The following is a 17265-nucleotide window of genomic DNA, read 5'->3' on the forward strand; positions in this document are numbered from 1 at the left end:
CCTGACCTGTGTGCGAGGCCCAATCCTGCACCTGTCAGCTGTGGGGCCTCGTCACAGTCCATTCACCTCTCAGAAAGTCTACAGCATCTTCTATGAAACCAAACAAGTAAAACTGGCAGCTTGCCATGGGCTTATTATGGAAATTTAATAACATATGCGAAGTTCCTAAAACAAGCTTTGGAAGAGAGAACTTGGTTAACTGATATAATCAATATTTTGCTATCTCAGAAAACCAGTTAAATAAAAAGGAGTCATGTGTAGATTTCTTTTTCATTTTTGGCACATTTCTGTAGTAAAACTATACTCTTCACGTCAACTCCCAATAAAAATTTAGACAAGAAACCTTGTTTTCTAGCCCAGTGATTCAAATACTTACATTATTTTTATAATATTCTAACATACTTTAGAAGTAATTTAATCTATTTTGATACAAATTTATTGTAGTAGTATAAGAGACAAACAATAGTAAAAATATATATTTGTATGTAGGTTAACTCAGGTTAAAATTTAAAAAAGAATAAACTTTATTACATATTATTTTTAAATGCTATAAAGGCCATTTACTTGCCATCAATAATAAATCTATTTATATTTTTTAAAATCTAAATATTGGTGCTACTCCAAAAAATTTAGGTTAAATTTGTGTTATAAAGGTGAATCTCTTACTTACAGTTTTACTCATATTAATGCTCCATATCCCACACTTACATTAAAAATTCATTATAAATGAAGACTAAAATGAAATCAAATGCCATTAAACCACTGAACACCACTGAAAGCTAGAAATGAGTTCCCCACATTTTCTAGCAATCACAGAATCAAGATACCTTTAGAACTCACAGGAGGTGGGGGAGGGGAGGGGGCTCTTGGGGCTCCGATTGAGAGTGAACTGTTTCCACTCCTCCGACCCGCCATGAGGGCTGGGAGCCACTGGGCGTGAGCCTGCTTCTGGCCGGGGCCACACCCGGGTGGCTGACCAGAGAGTTCTCGCCTGCCCCCTGTGAGCACCAAGACCAGGCTTCTAGAAATACCGATCTTTTCTGAAAAGCCAGCAGTTTTCAGAAGCCTGGTAGATTCTTATTGATTGTTATCTGAAAATCTTGTTCATCAATTTTGAGTATCTAATCAGATGTGATGCTGTTATATACTCTGAGTTATAAGACAAGCTCTACTTTAGGGGTTTCATCTATGTTCAGGGCAGTAGGGACTAAAACTCCTTTACCTGTGGAGGCCTAGTAAAAGAACCTTCCAAGTAATAGCACAGAAAATTGACGAAACAAAAGAGAGAATAAAACATAAAAAAGAAATGTTTGGAGAAGGAACAACAGATACTCTCCAGTATTTTGGGAGGCTAGTTATCTGATCATTTAAGAGCCTGTCCATGGTCAGATTAAAGAAACCAGGAAATGAAAACGATGTAGTCTGAAACAAACCTGGGAAAGTGAAGACACATTAAATTAAGAGACGCGGGTTACCCAGATGGTCACAGATGAGGCTGATGAAGAGGCACTAGAATCGTACTAGAATGCTAGTAACGACCGGACCTGCGGCTGGCGCCTCCCGGGTGCAGTCTCACACACATCCCCAAAGAAGCCACGAGACTGACCTTTGCCAGCCGTCTGGCAAAAAGGAAAACTAACAAGACCACCCCTTCAAACACTTTCACAGTCAGGTCACACTAAATGTGACACTGTGGCAACAAACAAAAGAAGAGCTGACAGAGCTACAAGTACTTCTACTTCAGAGGCTGCTGCAGTCTCTAGCCGCAAGGAACTTGGTAATTGTAGAACAAGTTAATGGGTTGGTTTGAGTCCAATTCCTACGCTGGCCACTTATTTATTAGAGCACATAAAACAGTCTAAATGTCAAATCCTAGAGCAGATAAAGTACAAGTTAGGGAGCAGCATTTTCATGTCCTGTTATTCACAGTATCCGGCTGAAAAACGTGTGTACGTCAGAAAACTGACACATCTGGTAAAACCCAGACCTTGCTCTGAAAACTGGTTAACAGTTCTTTGGAAACATTTTGGTTAGACTGGTCCGGGAAAATGGTTTCAGACTCACCTTCCCAAGCAGGTGGCTTTACATACTCTTCAACCAGGTTCTTTACGTAAGCATTCAAAGAGCAGGTCTCTTGAAGTCCGACGGAGCTGCAAGTTGAGGATCGCCCAAAGCAGCTTTCATTAACACGCAACCACTCACAGAGCTAGAAAAGACAACAGCTATTACTTTACTGTAAAAACCTCAGCAAACAAAAAGTTTCGATCTCCCAAAGCCACTTGTTTCTTCCACAGTAAAACTGAATTTAAATGACTGAACACAACTGAATGACTGAAGTAATAAAGGATTTATTGTCGTGAGTGAGTTGAGTAGATAGTGGAGGCAGAAAAAAGTGCGTATATTTTCTCATCTCCATTCAAGATTTTATAAACTTCATTAACAGGCAAGAGTCTTTAAAGTACCTAACATAAAACGCACATTGTGATAAGATATTCTAAAGAACATCTCTGTGCAAAATAACACATTACATAAAATAAATTATGACCTTAAATTAAAATTCGTTCTAGCTTCACATACTAAAACAAGAATGTCTATTTGTGAGAGAATGTAGAACTTGAGATATGTTATAACTAAAGTTCCCACCTCATCACAAGTTTATTTTCTGTCATATATATATTTTAAAATATATTAATTTAAAAGAGAAATTCTGCCCTAGCTCTTCTCCATAACATCTGTTAGGAGACTTGCAAAACTAAGTCACAGAACTAAAGAATTAGTCTTTGATCAAATGTAATTGTGAACTGTTTTGAAACATATGTTCTTAACATTCTTTTTACAATATATCTTAATGTGCAAATCTATACATGAATTTAAGTATGAAGTAAATAATTATGTCTTTCTAAAAGGTAAGAATTGTTTAAAATACTTTTGCCTCCATTAAACCATAACCCAAAATTACACGTAAGGAGACAAAGTAATGATGAAAAGTAGTAATACATCACTGGAGGACTGAACCTACACCCACGCGAACCAATGACGCACAGCTCGGCACTGAAGGAAGCCGCTGCAGGTCGGTCTTCACCGAGCAGAGGGTCTGAAACACAATCTGTCCACAGTGGGGTCAGCTGGTGTCTTTCCACAGTGTGCACTTTTTCTCAGATTCCTCTCAAACTGACCAGACTGAGTTCCTTAATGATTGCTACAAAATACGTGGTTTTCTGAATCTTGTATTTCCACAAGCACAATCCTATTATAACAAAATTATTGAAGTAAACCCATTCATATTTGATTCTTTCCCTCCATCAAATGTCAAAAAATTCAGACTATTTTCCTTCAAAGAGTCTCTTCATGTCAGACTTATGGCTTAAACGGCATCCGCCTGGCAGTCCCAGGTACACAGGTTCCCTTATTTCCCATTAAAATACAAGTCACAGAAGTCTACCTGGACACTGTCAAGAGAAGGAGAAGACAAGCCAAAGAGCGAGAGAAAATGTTTGCAAGAGACACATCTAAGAAAGGACTGGTATCCAACATAAACTCTTAAAACTTAACAAGAAAACAAATAATCCAATTAAAAAATGGGCAAGAGACCTGAAGACACCTGACAAAGAACTCAGAGCATGCAGATGGCGGCAAACAGCAGCATGAGAAGACACTCACTGTCTCGTGTTGTTCCATAACTGCTCACCCAAACAGCAGGGAGCTACCCCTACCCACCTAACTGGACGGTGAAAATCCAAAGCACCGCCGCCACCGAGTGTTGGTGAGCACGCGTTTGCATGCATTGCTGGTGGGGATGCAGAAGAGAAGAGCCACTTTGGAAGGGAGTCTGGCGTCTCTCACAAGACCGTAAGCGTTCTCTTACCACACAATCCAGCAACTGTGCCCTTGGCATTTACTCAGATGAGTTGAAAAGTTATGTCCACACAATAACCTTCACATGAATGTTTAGAGCAGCTTTTTTCTTAATTGCCAGAACTGAGAAGCAACCAAGACACGCTTCCGTAGGTGAATGGGTACATAAACTGTGGTTCGTCGGAAAATGGAGTATTATTCAGTGACAAAAAGAAACAAACGATCCAGCCATGAAAAGACAAGGAAGAACCTTCACAATGTATGACAGCAACTATATGAGAGTCTGGAAAATGTGAAACCACAGGGGCAGCGGGGGCGGGAGAGGAGAGAGGGCAGAACAGGCAGGGCAGAGGCATTTTCGGACCCTGAAACTACTCGGTGTGGTCCCGCGACCGTGGACACACGCAGTCACACATGTGCAAAGCCCACAGGGCACACAACACAGAGTGAACCCTAATGTAAACTGCGGACATGAGTTAATGGTACTGTTTCTATTGTAACAAATGTGCCTTGCTAATGCAAGGTGGGCATAATAGGGGCAAATGTGGGGTCCGAGGGAGGGGTGTGAGAGGGTTAGGAGAAGTCTCTGTTTCTCCTAACAGAAGTCCTGTGTTAGGAGAAATTGCTGTTCAATTTTTCTGTAAACCTGAAACTGTACTAAAAACAAAGTACATCAATTTAAAAAAATGACTTAGGTTGAGCTGTATGAAATTGCCATTTCTGTAAGTTAAATGTACTAAATATCCATGTTTCTATATGATTCATCATAATACAACAGACTTATACTATACAGCAATAGCTATAGAATGCAGCCAAATCTACTCTAAGATACATATACACATATGTGTGCTTTTATTATTAAATAAACAAAATCATTAATATTGGAGGTCAAGCACAAACCACAGTGGCCACATTCATTTGCTAACCATCGTATTCCCAAAACTTAACACAAAAGCTGGTGTGCGGAAGGCACGCAATAAAGCATTTTCACTAAGTAAATTCAAGGCATTAAGAAAAACACACTAAAAGAAAGCAAAACAAGAAACAATGAAGACAGATATTAATGGAACAGACAACTGAAAAATTAGGTGGCACAAGTAAAGAAATCTAAGGGGCAGCTCCTTAAAAGCCAACAATGAAAGGTCTGGGGCTTCAAACGAAAGGGAACAGACAACAGCGGTTGGGGGGATGTACACTTCTACCGGCTAAATAAGCGCAGTAGGAAATGTCACATGTGTTTCCTCGTTCAAACCTGCCCACCCACTGCACATACCGAATAAACTCCAGAGGGCTCGCACACTGTACATGTCAACGCATGAACAGACCTTATCTGGATACTCCAAGTTCAATATTTGAACAAAGTGCAGGAAACAAACAGAAAAACACATCTACTGAACATCTGGAAAAGGGTAGTTAAACTGGATATTTGAAATCAAGAAACTTAACATTTTAAGGTTAGTAAAAAGGGCCTATTTTGTGTCCTTTTAAAGTCCTCATTTTTTAGCAGTACATAGTAGAATATGTATAGATAAAATAAATTTTGAAATAAAAGTCTAGCTGAAGAAACTGATTAAATAAACTCCAAAACATTTAATCAACTGAACTTTTAAATATCTCATATGGAAGAATTAATCAGCAACATGTTAAAATGCTCAAATATGAAAGGATGAAAAAACAAAATTCAAAACGGTAATTTAAATTTTGTTTAGAAATATCATATATACTAATATGTCATTTTAAATATACATATATAACGAGAAAGCAAGAGTGAAAATATGTATATATTGGAAAAATTAAGAATTAAAGCAAAAAATATGTGGGCATTACAGATGATTATTTTGTTTACTCATTCTGTACTTTTCAGATTCCACATAATTATATGCATCGTGACCAAGAATATAAGATAAAATTCTAATCCTTTAAGGCCCAATTTGCCTCTCTTCATTCCGTCCCCCGTTACCCTAGTCTATGCTCTCTTTATTTTATGCCTGAATTATTTTAACACAGGCCAAGCTGGCTTCTCTTGCTTCTCTCTAGGCAGACAGAGCCAACACTACCTTCTGAGAGAGGTCATCACATCCCCGGCCTCAAGCACCAGAGAAACACAAATTAAAAAAGAAAGGGTCCGGAACTAAGAAACGCACGACCTACAGGGAACACAGCCTGGAATGTGACGGAGCGCCCAACGGGTAAGAGCTGAAATCAGCAGTGTGAGTTGAGTCCATGACTTCGAACGAGGAGGAGGAGAAAGGGGGCACTGCAGGGCAGGCACCGAGACCCTACCCGACTGCAAGGCCCTGGCACATTGTCGGAGGCGGGCAGCACAGGGCAGAGTCAGGGATGGACAAGAGAGAAGCCATCACAGCAGGAACACTGGAGGTCTCCACCAGGCCAGCAGCTACAGGAAAGGAAAGACCCTTTTTAGGGTCTCGAGGTCAATTAGAAGCATAAAGTCAGAAGAACCAAAATGCCAGCCTCAGCAGGAAGTGGGCAGCTGGAAGTGCTACTCACTGACAGGAAAGAGTGAAAGGGGGACATGTCACTCACTGCTCTTGCACCTGCCATCATCACTGTTCCTCACACCTCTCTTCCGGAGCCCAGCTGCGCCTCCAGCACCACCTCCCTGTCCAGCAGGTCTGCCTCCCTCCCAACCTTCCTGCCCACACCCCCCCCAGGAGCTCTCAGCTGCATTATCAGTTAGTTCCGCTCAAAGCAAATGTTCCATTCTTTTAAATCTCTGTCAATAGATAACAAAGCAATCCTATTTTATGTAAATGGCTAGTGATGAATTCAATTAGAAAACAATTTCTATAAAGATTTCAAAGACCTCCTCATCAAATTATTTTCAATCTCACCTCTGTCCACAGTGATGTTCCTCGCCCTAAGGACTCCTCTTGTCTCAGTGACAGGAGAAAAGTTGAGATGTCGGAAAGTGACACATTCTCCTGGGGTGGGGAGGGAGTTTTTATTTAAATTACTCACTTTAAAATTTTCTAGTATACTATTTAAAGTATCATTTAGTGCAATCTGAAGAAAGCTACTTTTTAGAAAGAATTATTTAACTTTTAAAATGAAAACATTGATTACAAACAACCAGCACATTATATTTTTAAAAGATTATTTTGTAAATCTATTTTCCTTAAAATCAAAGTTACTGTCTTAGAGACAAGATGGCCACAATCTAAAATTTAAAAAAAAGACATTCTATAAGAAATTACTCATTACTTAAGTCAAAAGTGATTCTTACTCTTCAAAGCTACAAAAGTGACCCTGTGCCTTCAGAGAGCCCGCTAGCTGACCTTTAACTCCCTTAAGGTTGTAAGTCTTGAATGAGCATCACAGGCCTGCTACTGTGCCGATCTGTTCACACCCCCGCTACTCCGAGTGGAGAACCGCAAGTAAAGAAGGCGCACTCACCACGTCGAGCAAACTCAGGGCTGTCTGGAGAAGGTAGCCCTGCGCCGCGCCCCGCAGCAGGATCTGGTGCGTGGCCATGGTGCACTGCAGAACGTCCCTGGGGGCAGACAGCACACGTTCACAGACGGTTCTGGCAGGTGGGAGTTACTGACGAGCAGTGTGTAATTTCTACCATGGCTCACGCAGGGAGTCGCTGCCAGGAGACTCCACTTTACCAGGGAAGTGGAGCGAAGTGGACTCCACTTTGCCAGGGAAGATAAGCCTTTATCTTCCACTCAGGGATCTCATAAAGCTCAATTTTAATATGAGACTAATCTTTTTTAAAACTACTGAGACAATAAATGAAAATAATTTTACATTTAAAAAAATATTCAGTGATCAACACTTTGGTTTGATATTTCATCCCTCGTTTCCTACATATTGATGTATTTTTAAAAATTACTGTCATTTTAAACTGGTCAAAGGGCAACAGCATGTACTATGGCACATATTTAAATTAGGGATTCATAAAACAAAGTAAGTTCAACTGTACAAACGGATTTTTTAATTTACTTTTTTCTTATAAATTAAAAGTTCAAAACCCCCAATGCCAATATTAACTGAAAACATTCTCTATAGAAAATCACAGGGGAAAACACAACCGGGTGATGGAAAGTCACGCCCAAAAATCACACACGGGTGAAATTACCTGAGAGCAAGCAGCCCTTCTGGACCCAGGGCCTTGCATCTTGGGATGCTGGCCAAAGCCCTGGACAGAAACAAAATGGGAACAGCACACCAGTGTCTACTGGTCATCTTCTGAATGAATTTCAACAAAAAACTGCCTGAAAGAAAAAGTTTTAAAACGTCATTGCTGCCGCCCCACAGGACAACAGGTTCCCCATCACTAGACATTAGGTAGGAAATTCAAATAAAAAACCACAAGGAGATGGCCCCCACGCCCACTGAGACAGCGACTGTGGAACCGCCGGCAGGGCTGACTGGCAGGTGGGGTCGCTGCTGCTGGGAGCCTAGCACGTGAGCCCCTGCACCAGGCCGTCTGCCGACTCCTCTGACATGCCCCGCCCACTCCACCCGAGGCGTGTGCTTGAGAGTGGGAAGCATGTGTTCACTCAAGAACACGCGTGTGGCTATCCACAGCAGCGGTGTTCAAGTGGTTGAAAGAGGGAACAATCCAAATGTCCGCCAGCTGATGCACGGGTCAGTGAGCGATACCCACAGAAGGGGGTACGGTTTGGCCACAAAAGGAATGGGATATATTGACGGATACTGTAACAGAGATGAATCTGAAAAACCTTAAGCTAAGTGAAAGAGGCCAGACATCCGCAGGCCGACAGACACAACCAGGAAGACGGCACACTGCAGCGCACACTCTGAAACCCCTCCACGCGCTCACGCCACCACGGGTGATGAGCCACAGAGGAACGTGCGCGCAGTGACGGTGCACGGGCGTGTGAGCCTGGCGGTTTGCACGTCCTGGGAAGGAAACTGCTCTGACAATACTGAGTGTGAGGGTCAAGGGTGGGGCTTATCACCGATGTACTGAAACACGGTTTTCAAGACGATCAGTTTTTTTTTTAGAAGTCTTCACTGCACATACTCTTTAGTTCTTCTGGAAGAAGAGAAACGTAAGTGACTAGAAACCTCTGTAATTTCAATCCCAGTGGAGAACCACTTCCCATCAGCTGGCCTGGCGACCTGGGGACAGAGGGGAAAGACGAGTATTTAAACCCCCTGTACAGATCAGCATACTGAACCTAAATGGACCAGGCCCCAAATTCTCCCAACATTAAAACAGTAAGACCAGCTGCCATTTCTGAACCTACTTTTTATTTCTCAAATACTAGTGAAATTCTGAAGACCCTTCTGATTCCAAACACACCAGGATCTCCCGGGAAGACGGAACTGAGTTGGCAACGTGCTAAGTGGCATGGGTTTCCTTTTTATAACACTTCCCCTGACACAAATACAGGATTCTTGCCAAAGAGAGTCATTTTTTTAAAAAAGCCTAAAAATGATCGTTTAAAATTACATTTTATTGTTTCCTATATATAATCCAATGCTTTTACACCTCTAGATATTAAATAAAAGAAAAACATTCCTAGAAAGACATACTAGTAGTTACTTCTGTAAGAGCATTTAATTAACATCTACTAAAGTCATTTTTTACTGCTGTGGGATTCTCCCAGAAACATCATCTATTAACTGAGCACGTCAGCGTGCCAGGAAATGGGCAGCGTTCCACGACAGGTGCGTCTGACGACTCTCAGGGAACGACCACCACGTGGGCTCCGCTGCTCTCCGGCTGTTGAAGATGCCTCAGAAAACTACTCAGTAGCCACGCGTTCTTTCAAAACTAAGAGTAGCTGGCAAGTCAAGCATGCTACACTCCCTCAGTGTTTAACAAGTGAGACTAAGTACTAATATAACTTAGTGCAGACAAATTTAAACCTTTTAAAGAAACTGAAGGTGGCAGGTGTTTTCCTGTTTAGAGGTACACCAATCAGAAGACTTGCAAGTATAAACTTGGTCCAAGTTAGAAAGACAACATAATTTCAAAAGCAAGGGAAATTTTTTAAATAATTCGAGAGGAGAGATAATGCTCAAAAATTGGGAAGGTGCAACGCTGACAGACTCCTCACAGCGTCAACCTTTTCAAAGGACGACGGTGGCAAGCACACGACGTGTGAGGACAGTGGCTGCCACCAGCGGGCAGGAAAGCAACCCCTGTGTGCTGCTGCATGGAACTGGGTGTCCGGGTGAGGATGGCGGTTTCCCGTCCAGGAGGATGGAGACACGCAGACACTGAAATAGGCTCAGCTGGAGTCTGCTCGGCAGACAGGGCTTAGACACAGGCGCGCATCCCAGGGAGAGACAATGACTGGGCAAATGTGGTAAAAGGTTAACGTGTGGGGAACGTGGATGAAAGGCAAGAGGGAATTCTTTGCATTAGTCTCACAACTTTCCCGTAAGTCACAATAAAAAGTTAAAAGAAAAAGGAAAAAAACTTCAAAGCTTGTTTAGCCCGAGGCGCCACAATTTCCAAGAGGGCAGAGAGAAGGCGGAGAAAGGAAGCTACGTGAGACGTACACTCCAAAGCCCGGGAATGGAGGGCTCAGGTAGGAAGGGAAACGGGGAAAAGAAGAAACAATATGAGAAAGGCAAGAAGAATGAACGCAGAAGAGGAGACACGGTAGGAAAAAGCTGACTGTCTGCTACGCAACATATATCGGTGACCGAATGCATTGAACAATCTGGTCATGTTTTAATAAGCATGTTAAATTTATACATCAAATAAATATTAGTGCATTGTTACTACGTAACATCATGTTTGCTTACCTGCTATATAGAGAGCTCTCCGAAAGGGCATCCATTAACGGTCCAATAATAAACTAAAAGAAAAAAAGTATTTGAAGTTGAGTCATCCTTGTAACTTTGAAGCCCGAGGGCCTTAGCGGACCAGCTGTGACCCGCACAGCTGAGTGCTTACACTGCGGGTTAATTCACCATAGATGGTCTAGGAGGGCCCCCTAATTCCACCAGAACAGCAAGTAAGTACAGAATTTTCTCACCTGATAAAAATGGATAAAACAGAGTTTATGTTGGGTCAAGAAGAAAGGAACCCAAAGAAGAAACACGCGATGGAAACGCAGGCAGTAACAAAGAAAAACCGAAAAGACACCCAAAAGAAAAGCCCCTGTGCCTGGAAGACAGAGGCGGGCAGAATTATATCTTCAAAAATACTCCCAGACGGTGGTCAAAGAAGCAAGCTCTCGGGGAGAGCAGGATGCTTGCGGAATGGGGGAAAGGAGGCACATGTCACACTGTCACACGCTCAAGGAACTGGGAAGGGAAGGGGGATGTGGCATTGTCCCTGATGAGCATGCGTTACGTGCACCAGATGAGTGTGCAAGGTTTTAAAGGCAGCGATGGGAGATAATAAATTGTTCCCCCTACACTATCAATACAGCCCCTGCGGCCTGTCATCAGACAGCTGGGGAAGTGTACTGAGCTTGCCTCTAAACCAGAGGTGGCTGGTCACGTGACTCACACGGCACCTCCCCTAAGACTTAAACTGTGACTCTCACAGTCGCTTCCCTTTGTGTGATTTCTGACAAAGAGCAGTACAGGTGCTAGTAAGACATGCCATTATTTTACAAGCATAACAAAAATAACTCAAAAGGCCGCCTCTGCTTCGTGCAGCAGACAGTGTTAGCTCACGGGCCAAACTGAGGAAACAGGTCACTGCCGAGCTCCTGCTGCGCTGGTGTAAAGCCTCTGGCCTGTGCCGTTTAGATCCTGACACCAGAGGACCAGCGGACAGGCTGCAGGCAGCCTGCCGAAGCCTCTTCCAAAACGACAGCGGGTCTTGGGGAACGAGGACTGGTGTTTGCTTATCTATGAAATGTTCTCTGCTGTCATCCAGGCCTAGTGCCTTGTTCCGCAACCACGACAAACAATGAAACACCTTTGCCCCTCTTCTCTGGACACGGGGAACAAGGGAGGGACACATGGTCGTTACCTCGGAGAAGTCGGGTGAAAACGGAAGCACCTTCGTTTCATAGAGCTCCAAAAAATGGGTCACGCCTTCCTTGGTCAGGATTTTGTTTTCACTTTCAAACATCCGTTTGTAAATGCACAAGTGCCAGGAGGGGTGCAGGAGCCACTGTCCCGCAAGGAGCGCCTCCTGTGGACACTGGATCCCGGCATCCTGTTGCTCCGGGCGGACTGTGTGGTCACGAACAAACACAAACGCACAGCACATTAATGTCGCCACGACACCACACAGTGGGTCTGTTTAATCCCATCTGAGGGCACTTTATAACTGGACAACCACAACGCCGTATCAGCCAGTGTTCCATCTTCAGGCACTTTCATTTAGAGATGGCAGGCAGACGTCACCTCTGCTGAGGGCGCAAAAATTAAATACGACCCTGCATGCAGGTCAGAAGTTTCGATGTGGGGTGATTCCAACCAATGCTTTTCTCCCCCGGCCTGATTCACTCCAATTTTCATCTAGGAATCTGAAACTGGTACTCCTATGCCTGAAACCCAGGAATGGCTTCTCACGGCTCTCAGAACAAAATCTGAACCGGGGTGAGCTGAGCGGCACAACCACACCTCCCTCCGCCCCCACGCCCACCACCCTGCGCACAGGGCCCTGCTGCCTCCCCTCACTGAGCTGTCCTGCCCGGTCGTCTGCACACAGTGTGCGCCCTGAGCCTTCCACGCCACTGCTAAGGGGCCCCCCCTCCTGCCTCTCCCAGGCGCGGCCCCAGGCTCGGCCCCACTCACTGCCCCCTCCACCGCAGCCCCTGGTTTGCCGCTTGCATAGAACTTACCATCAGAATTATTTTTTCATGAAAAACACAAAATCAGGTGAAACATAGGACATCTGACTCACCACTTTATCCTAGTGGTTACCATAAACTGGATACTAAGTATCTATTAAGTAAATATCTAATTGAGTGAGAGGGGGGATGGGATAAACATGCAACTCAGAGATACTGCTAACTCTTAGGCACATATTTTAATTTTATTAGAAAAAAATCAGCCTTTTCAATTCATGGCATTCTATAAATAAATTGCCCCATCATTTGTAATTTACACCAAGATACTTGTTCAGCACCCTGACGATGGGGATTTTTCAAAACCTGTCACTGCTATTTGATCGTGTTTGCCAAGAGCTATGGACAAAATGTGGTGATGAGAGAATCATTTTAACAGTAAATGCCTAAGTGATGCTGCAACAGGATTCAATTAAAATCTAGCCCCCAGTGGGACAACTGATTCTTGTGGTCTGTGAGAAATCCCCGTGTCTCAGGAAACCGTCCCAGCAACCAGCTGAATAAAGCTCAGTTCTTAAGGGTTAAACCATTACGAGTATAATTTCCTACACTAGGCGCTAAACCCTTTACATGGGTTAATTCTCGTGTGAACACAGTAAGGCAGGATTTCATCATTCATATGAATGTGAAACACTGTTCGCTGGCATTGAGCTGTTTCAGTAATCTAAACCTAATTCCATAAAATAGTTTTAGGAGGCTCCAGCTTCATTTTATTTCTCCTAGAAAGCTCTCATAGTACAGTACTGATTAAGGCTTAAAACCATATTTAAAACTGTATGTTGTAATTTCCTCTTCTGAGGAAGTCCAAGATACAGAACTGAAGCCCCCCAAAAGTAACTCTAACAATGAAACAGGTATATTAAGAAAATAAGAATGGAAAGCAACTAACATACACAATACCAAAGAGCTACTATTAGAAATGTAGACTATACCATCATTAAAACATATAGAGCCCTTATCTTTCAAGAATGTAGGCTAACATGAGCACAGAATAGGAGACATGCTGTGCAGGGTTGTGCTTCTGGACACATGGTGGGAGGGGCCAAGAGGGGCTGCTCCCTGGTGGGAGGGGCCAGGAGGGGCTGCACAGGACAGAGACACAGGCTGGCCCCAGCGGTCCAGCTGAAACTGGGTGATGGGGTTCATCTTCTCCTTCTGCAAACGTTTGAAATGTTCTGTAATCAAAAGTTTAGAAAACTGCCTATACCTCTAAATCACACAAAGCGCCGCAGCCCTTTAAAGTCATATTCTCATGACTACCTAAGGGGGATAGGTAAATGCATTTGGATATACTGCAAAGTGCAAACGGAGGGTTATAAACAATCAGTGCGGAAGATATGTACTGGAAGGTTAATTGCAGATTCTTATTTCTTTACACCTTTACAGTTTCTCCCAATTGTCTATAATAAGAGTTAGTAATAAAATCAGACGGAAAAAACTACAGATGTTATTAAAAAAAGTCAAACTAAAAGTAACCATTACCGTTTTCCTCTGACACTGAATATTCAAACAGATTGTTTAGCTTTGGTAAAACAGGCTTTATAACATGTATCTGAAAACAAAAGCAAAATGACATATGAAATGAAGGATCATCTTGAAAAACTCAAGGGAATTTCCATCTATTTATATAACAGCAGACCTTCTGCTTCCCACCCCCACGTAAACACGGGCAGAAGGTGCCTGATCCTTCCAGGTTGGAAGTAATACAGATTCAAGTCTGTACCGGTGTGATTAAGCTAATGATTGTAACCTGGAAAACCGTGACGGCAATGTCACATTTACACAGTAACCATCATGGATCATGTCAAGAAATCCTCCCCCGTCCTGGGAAATAGGGCTGACGACACTGGAATACCACAAGGAGGAGGCGATACTGAAGTGTACTCTCTCGTCACGCGAGCTGCTCAGAGGCTCAGGCTGAGAAGCAGGGCCCTCCAGAGTTCAATGTCTTCACACTGAGACCACACTGCAGGGGCAGGTCCAGTTTATACATCCTCTGACTACAGGTAAATCGGAGTTTCTAACTGAACCATGGGGGTCTCACAGAACTACTGACTGAGGAATTCAGAAATGCCTTTTCTTTACTCCTCATCTCTACAATTTTATACAGACACACACACACATATACACACATAAATGTCTCTATATATTTTAATATACTTGAGTAATTATTTCGGTCCATACACACAATGCATATCTGAATGGACATCTCTGTGACTCCCCAGCTGGCTGGCCCCCAGCAGAGTGGTCTGCCGCTTACAGGCCAGGGACCCTCTAGACCAGGGTTCCCCAGCAGGGTCCCCAGGGCAGCAGCACAGGCATCTCCGGGGACCGTGACAAACACTCCAGGTCACGAGTGCCACCTCAGACCTGCTGAAAAGGCACTCTGAGGATGGGACCCAGGAACTTATACTGTAATAAGCCACCTGGGTGATTCGAACGAATGTTCAAGTTTGAGAATCACTGCAGTAGATGAAGTCCCTTAGGAGATTCCTCTCAACTCAAAAATTCCATGACTCTACAAAAACTCATTCAAAGTCAACTGAAAACGACTATTCAAGTTTCCATTCTCAGGCCTAGGTTTGCACAGATGTAACATTGTAAAAAGAGAAAAGAAAAACCTACAAAATTAAAGGGCAAATATTTACTTAATAACAATTTACCTCAGCAGTGCTTGAAGTAAAATTTTCCCAAGTGTGTATTTCTTTGGAGATTATTCATAATGTGCAGAAACTAACCCTTCAGAAGTAAATGTCAAGAGACAATCAAATACAAGTAAATTCTCTGAATGATAACTTCAGTCAATTAAAAGTAACCTTTAACTTCCTGGGTTTACGTTCGATCTTAAATATGCATTTATGCCAGAAACCAAAGTACACTTGTGTTCTTTCATGCTATACCCAAGCTGGTCTTTTTACACTGCTTTTAAAGAATGTTTCAGAAAATAAACGCTGGGTCCACGTAGGGCTTGTTAAAATATGAAGATACTCACCTGGTTTCCTTCTAGAGTTTCCAGAATTAAAATATAGTTTTCCCAAAACTTCAGAAGTTCGTCTTTTCTCTTCTCAGACCACCAAAACAGACTCGGGCCTGTTACAATTTTAAAATGAAAATCAGTTGGCAAAGTTCGTAAGTTTCTCACCAATAGCAGTTCTTAGAGTTAGGCCACTACCACCAAACACTGCCTCCTCGGCGGAGGAGGGGGCTGTGGGTCAACACCCAGACAGAAGGCTCGGGCGAACGGGAGTCTCAGAGGGAGATTTAAATATATATATATATAAAGATAATTGTTTTAGAGTTCTGGGTAAGAGTGACACTAATGCAAACTCTGCTTTCTCTGCCTAAGAACCTCACGGTATCAGTAAAGGATTCTTCAATGGCAAAAACCCAGAAGAATAGAGAAAACCAAACAGACTCATGAAAATTAAGTATTAAGTTGGCACAAGGAGAGCCAAGGAGATTTTGATTTATGAAATCACCCGAGACCTAAGGAGCTGACACAACAGTTACTTCTGCAAGTGGAGTGGAAAGCCGAGCTAAAGGAAGAGGATTTGCTCGGTGTGTCTAAGAAATAGTCAGGTGCCAGGTCCCTTTTCTGCATTTTTTTCCCTGAACCAGAAAGAGACTGGGATCTAGTCTCTGGAGAAGGTGACACAGTGGCCTCTGAATGGGAATGCGTGGGACACAGCTGAGGTCAGGGTGAGCACCTGAAGAAAACCGGGATCAGGTGAACGGGTGTGCACCCTGGGTGCCTAGACCCCCCCCTCCCCCCTCCCCCCTGCCCCCTCCCCATTGCAGCTGTGCAGGTCACGGACCACTGCCCAGGCCCGCACTGCCCAGCAGGAGACTAGGAGGCCTCTGGGGAGTCTGGCCAGCCCCGGAGGGAAGACCTGAAAACACAAACACCGGACAGCACCTGACAGTGATGTGCACAGTCCGCAAGCAGCACTCACGGGCTTCCAGCCGGAGTTTTGGTTCCTGATTCGTACATATAAACAGGCATCTAAGGGTCACTGGGCCACCTGGGGAAACCTCAACGTTAAAGATCAAGACCAAAACAAACAAACAAAAGGAAATTTGGAGGAAACAAAACTACACAGGAAAAAAAACCGAAAAAAACAACTTTCACCAACATCTTAAAGGCTGGTAAGAGAGGGCCGTGCAGGATGTTGTAAGAACAGGGCACATATATATATATGTTATTTTTGATGACCAGTCCAGCAAATTCAAAATCCTAACAGCACAGGAAGTAAAAAAGGAGGAATATCAAGATGACTCAAGGAAAAATTCCCCAAAGTGAAGAACACGGTTCCCCAGGAGGGCAGGCCCAGCACATGCCCTGCACCAGGATGAAGACAGCCTGTGAACGAGCAGCAGGCCGGGGACACAGACCTCCGAACCGCCAGGGGGGAGAAGCAGCTCGCACGTCCATAAACACGATGCAGAGCAGCTTCAGACTACAACAGCCACCGTGAGTGCTCTGTCTCCTGAGACAGCAGACCCAGCGCCTTTAACATTTTGGGTGAAAATGTTTTCCAAGCCAGAATCCTACCCCCAATCGAACCAGCAATCAAATGTGAGGTCAAAATAGAGGCACCTAGGCTGCTTGGTCTTGGCTTCCACCAGGGATGCAGACAACCCCCAG

General features: G+C 43.5%; 1 protein-coding gene across 6 annotated transcripts in view; it reads right to left on the reverse strand.

Moving 5' to 3' along the window:
• The window catches only part of TARBP1 (TAR (HIV-1) RNA binding protein 1), a 59515-nt gene that overhangs the window by 39457 nt on the left and 2793 nt on the right, over positions 1 to 17265 (reverse strand). For 5 of the 6 annotated variants that reach the window (XR_008392135.1, XM_053667871.1, XM_053667870.1 and 2 more), the window contains exons 2-10: positions 15613 to 15710; positions 14103 to 14172; positions 11795 to 12000; positions 10612 to 10664; positions 8873 to 8970; positions 7961 to 8096; positions 7273 to 7369; positions 6711 to 6800; positions 2065 to 2206 (exon numbers count right to left, since the gene is read on the reverse strand). Coding sequence is in view for 5 of the 6 variants with exons in the window: in XM_053667871.1 (XP_053523846.1) it covers positions 2065 to 2206; positions 6711 to 6800; positions 7273 to 7369; positions 7961 to 8096; positions 8873 to 8970; positions 10612 to 10664; positions 11795 to 12000; positions 14103 to 14172; positions 15613 to 15710 (990 nt within the window). In the remaining variant the exon portion in view is untranslated. The remainder of the gene's footprint in view (positions 1 to 2064; positions 2207 to 6710; positions 6801 to 7272; positions 7370 to 7960; positions 8097 to 8872; positions 8971 to 10611; positions 10665 to 11794; positions 12001 to 14102; positions 14173 to 15612; positions 15711 to 17265) is intronic. The other variant, XM_053667872.1, reaches the window with a different exon arrangement.

Source organism: Artibeus jamaicensis, unplaced genomic scaffold, assembly GCF_021234435.1.
Source record: "Artibeus jamaicensis isolate MK-2021 breed Jamaican fruit bat unplaced genomic scaffold, CSHL_Jam_final contig_473, whole genome shotgun sequence".
Lineage (NCBI taxonomy): Eukaryota > Metazoa > Chordata > Mammalia > Chiroptera > Phyllostomidae > Artibeus > Artibeus jamaicensis.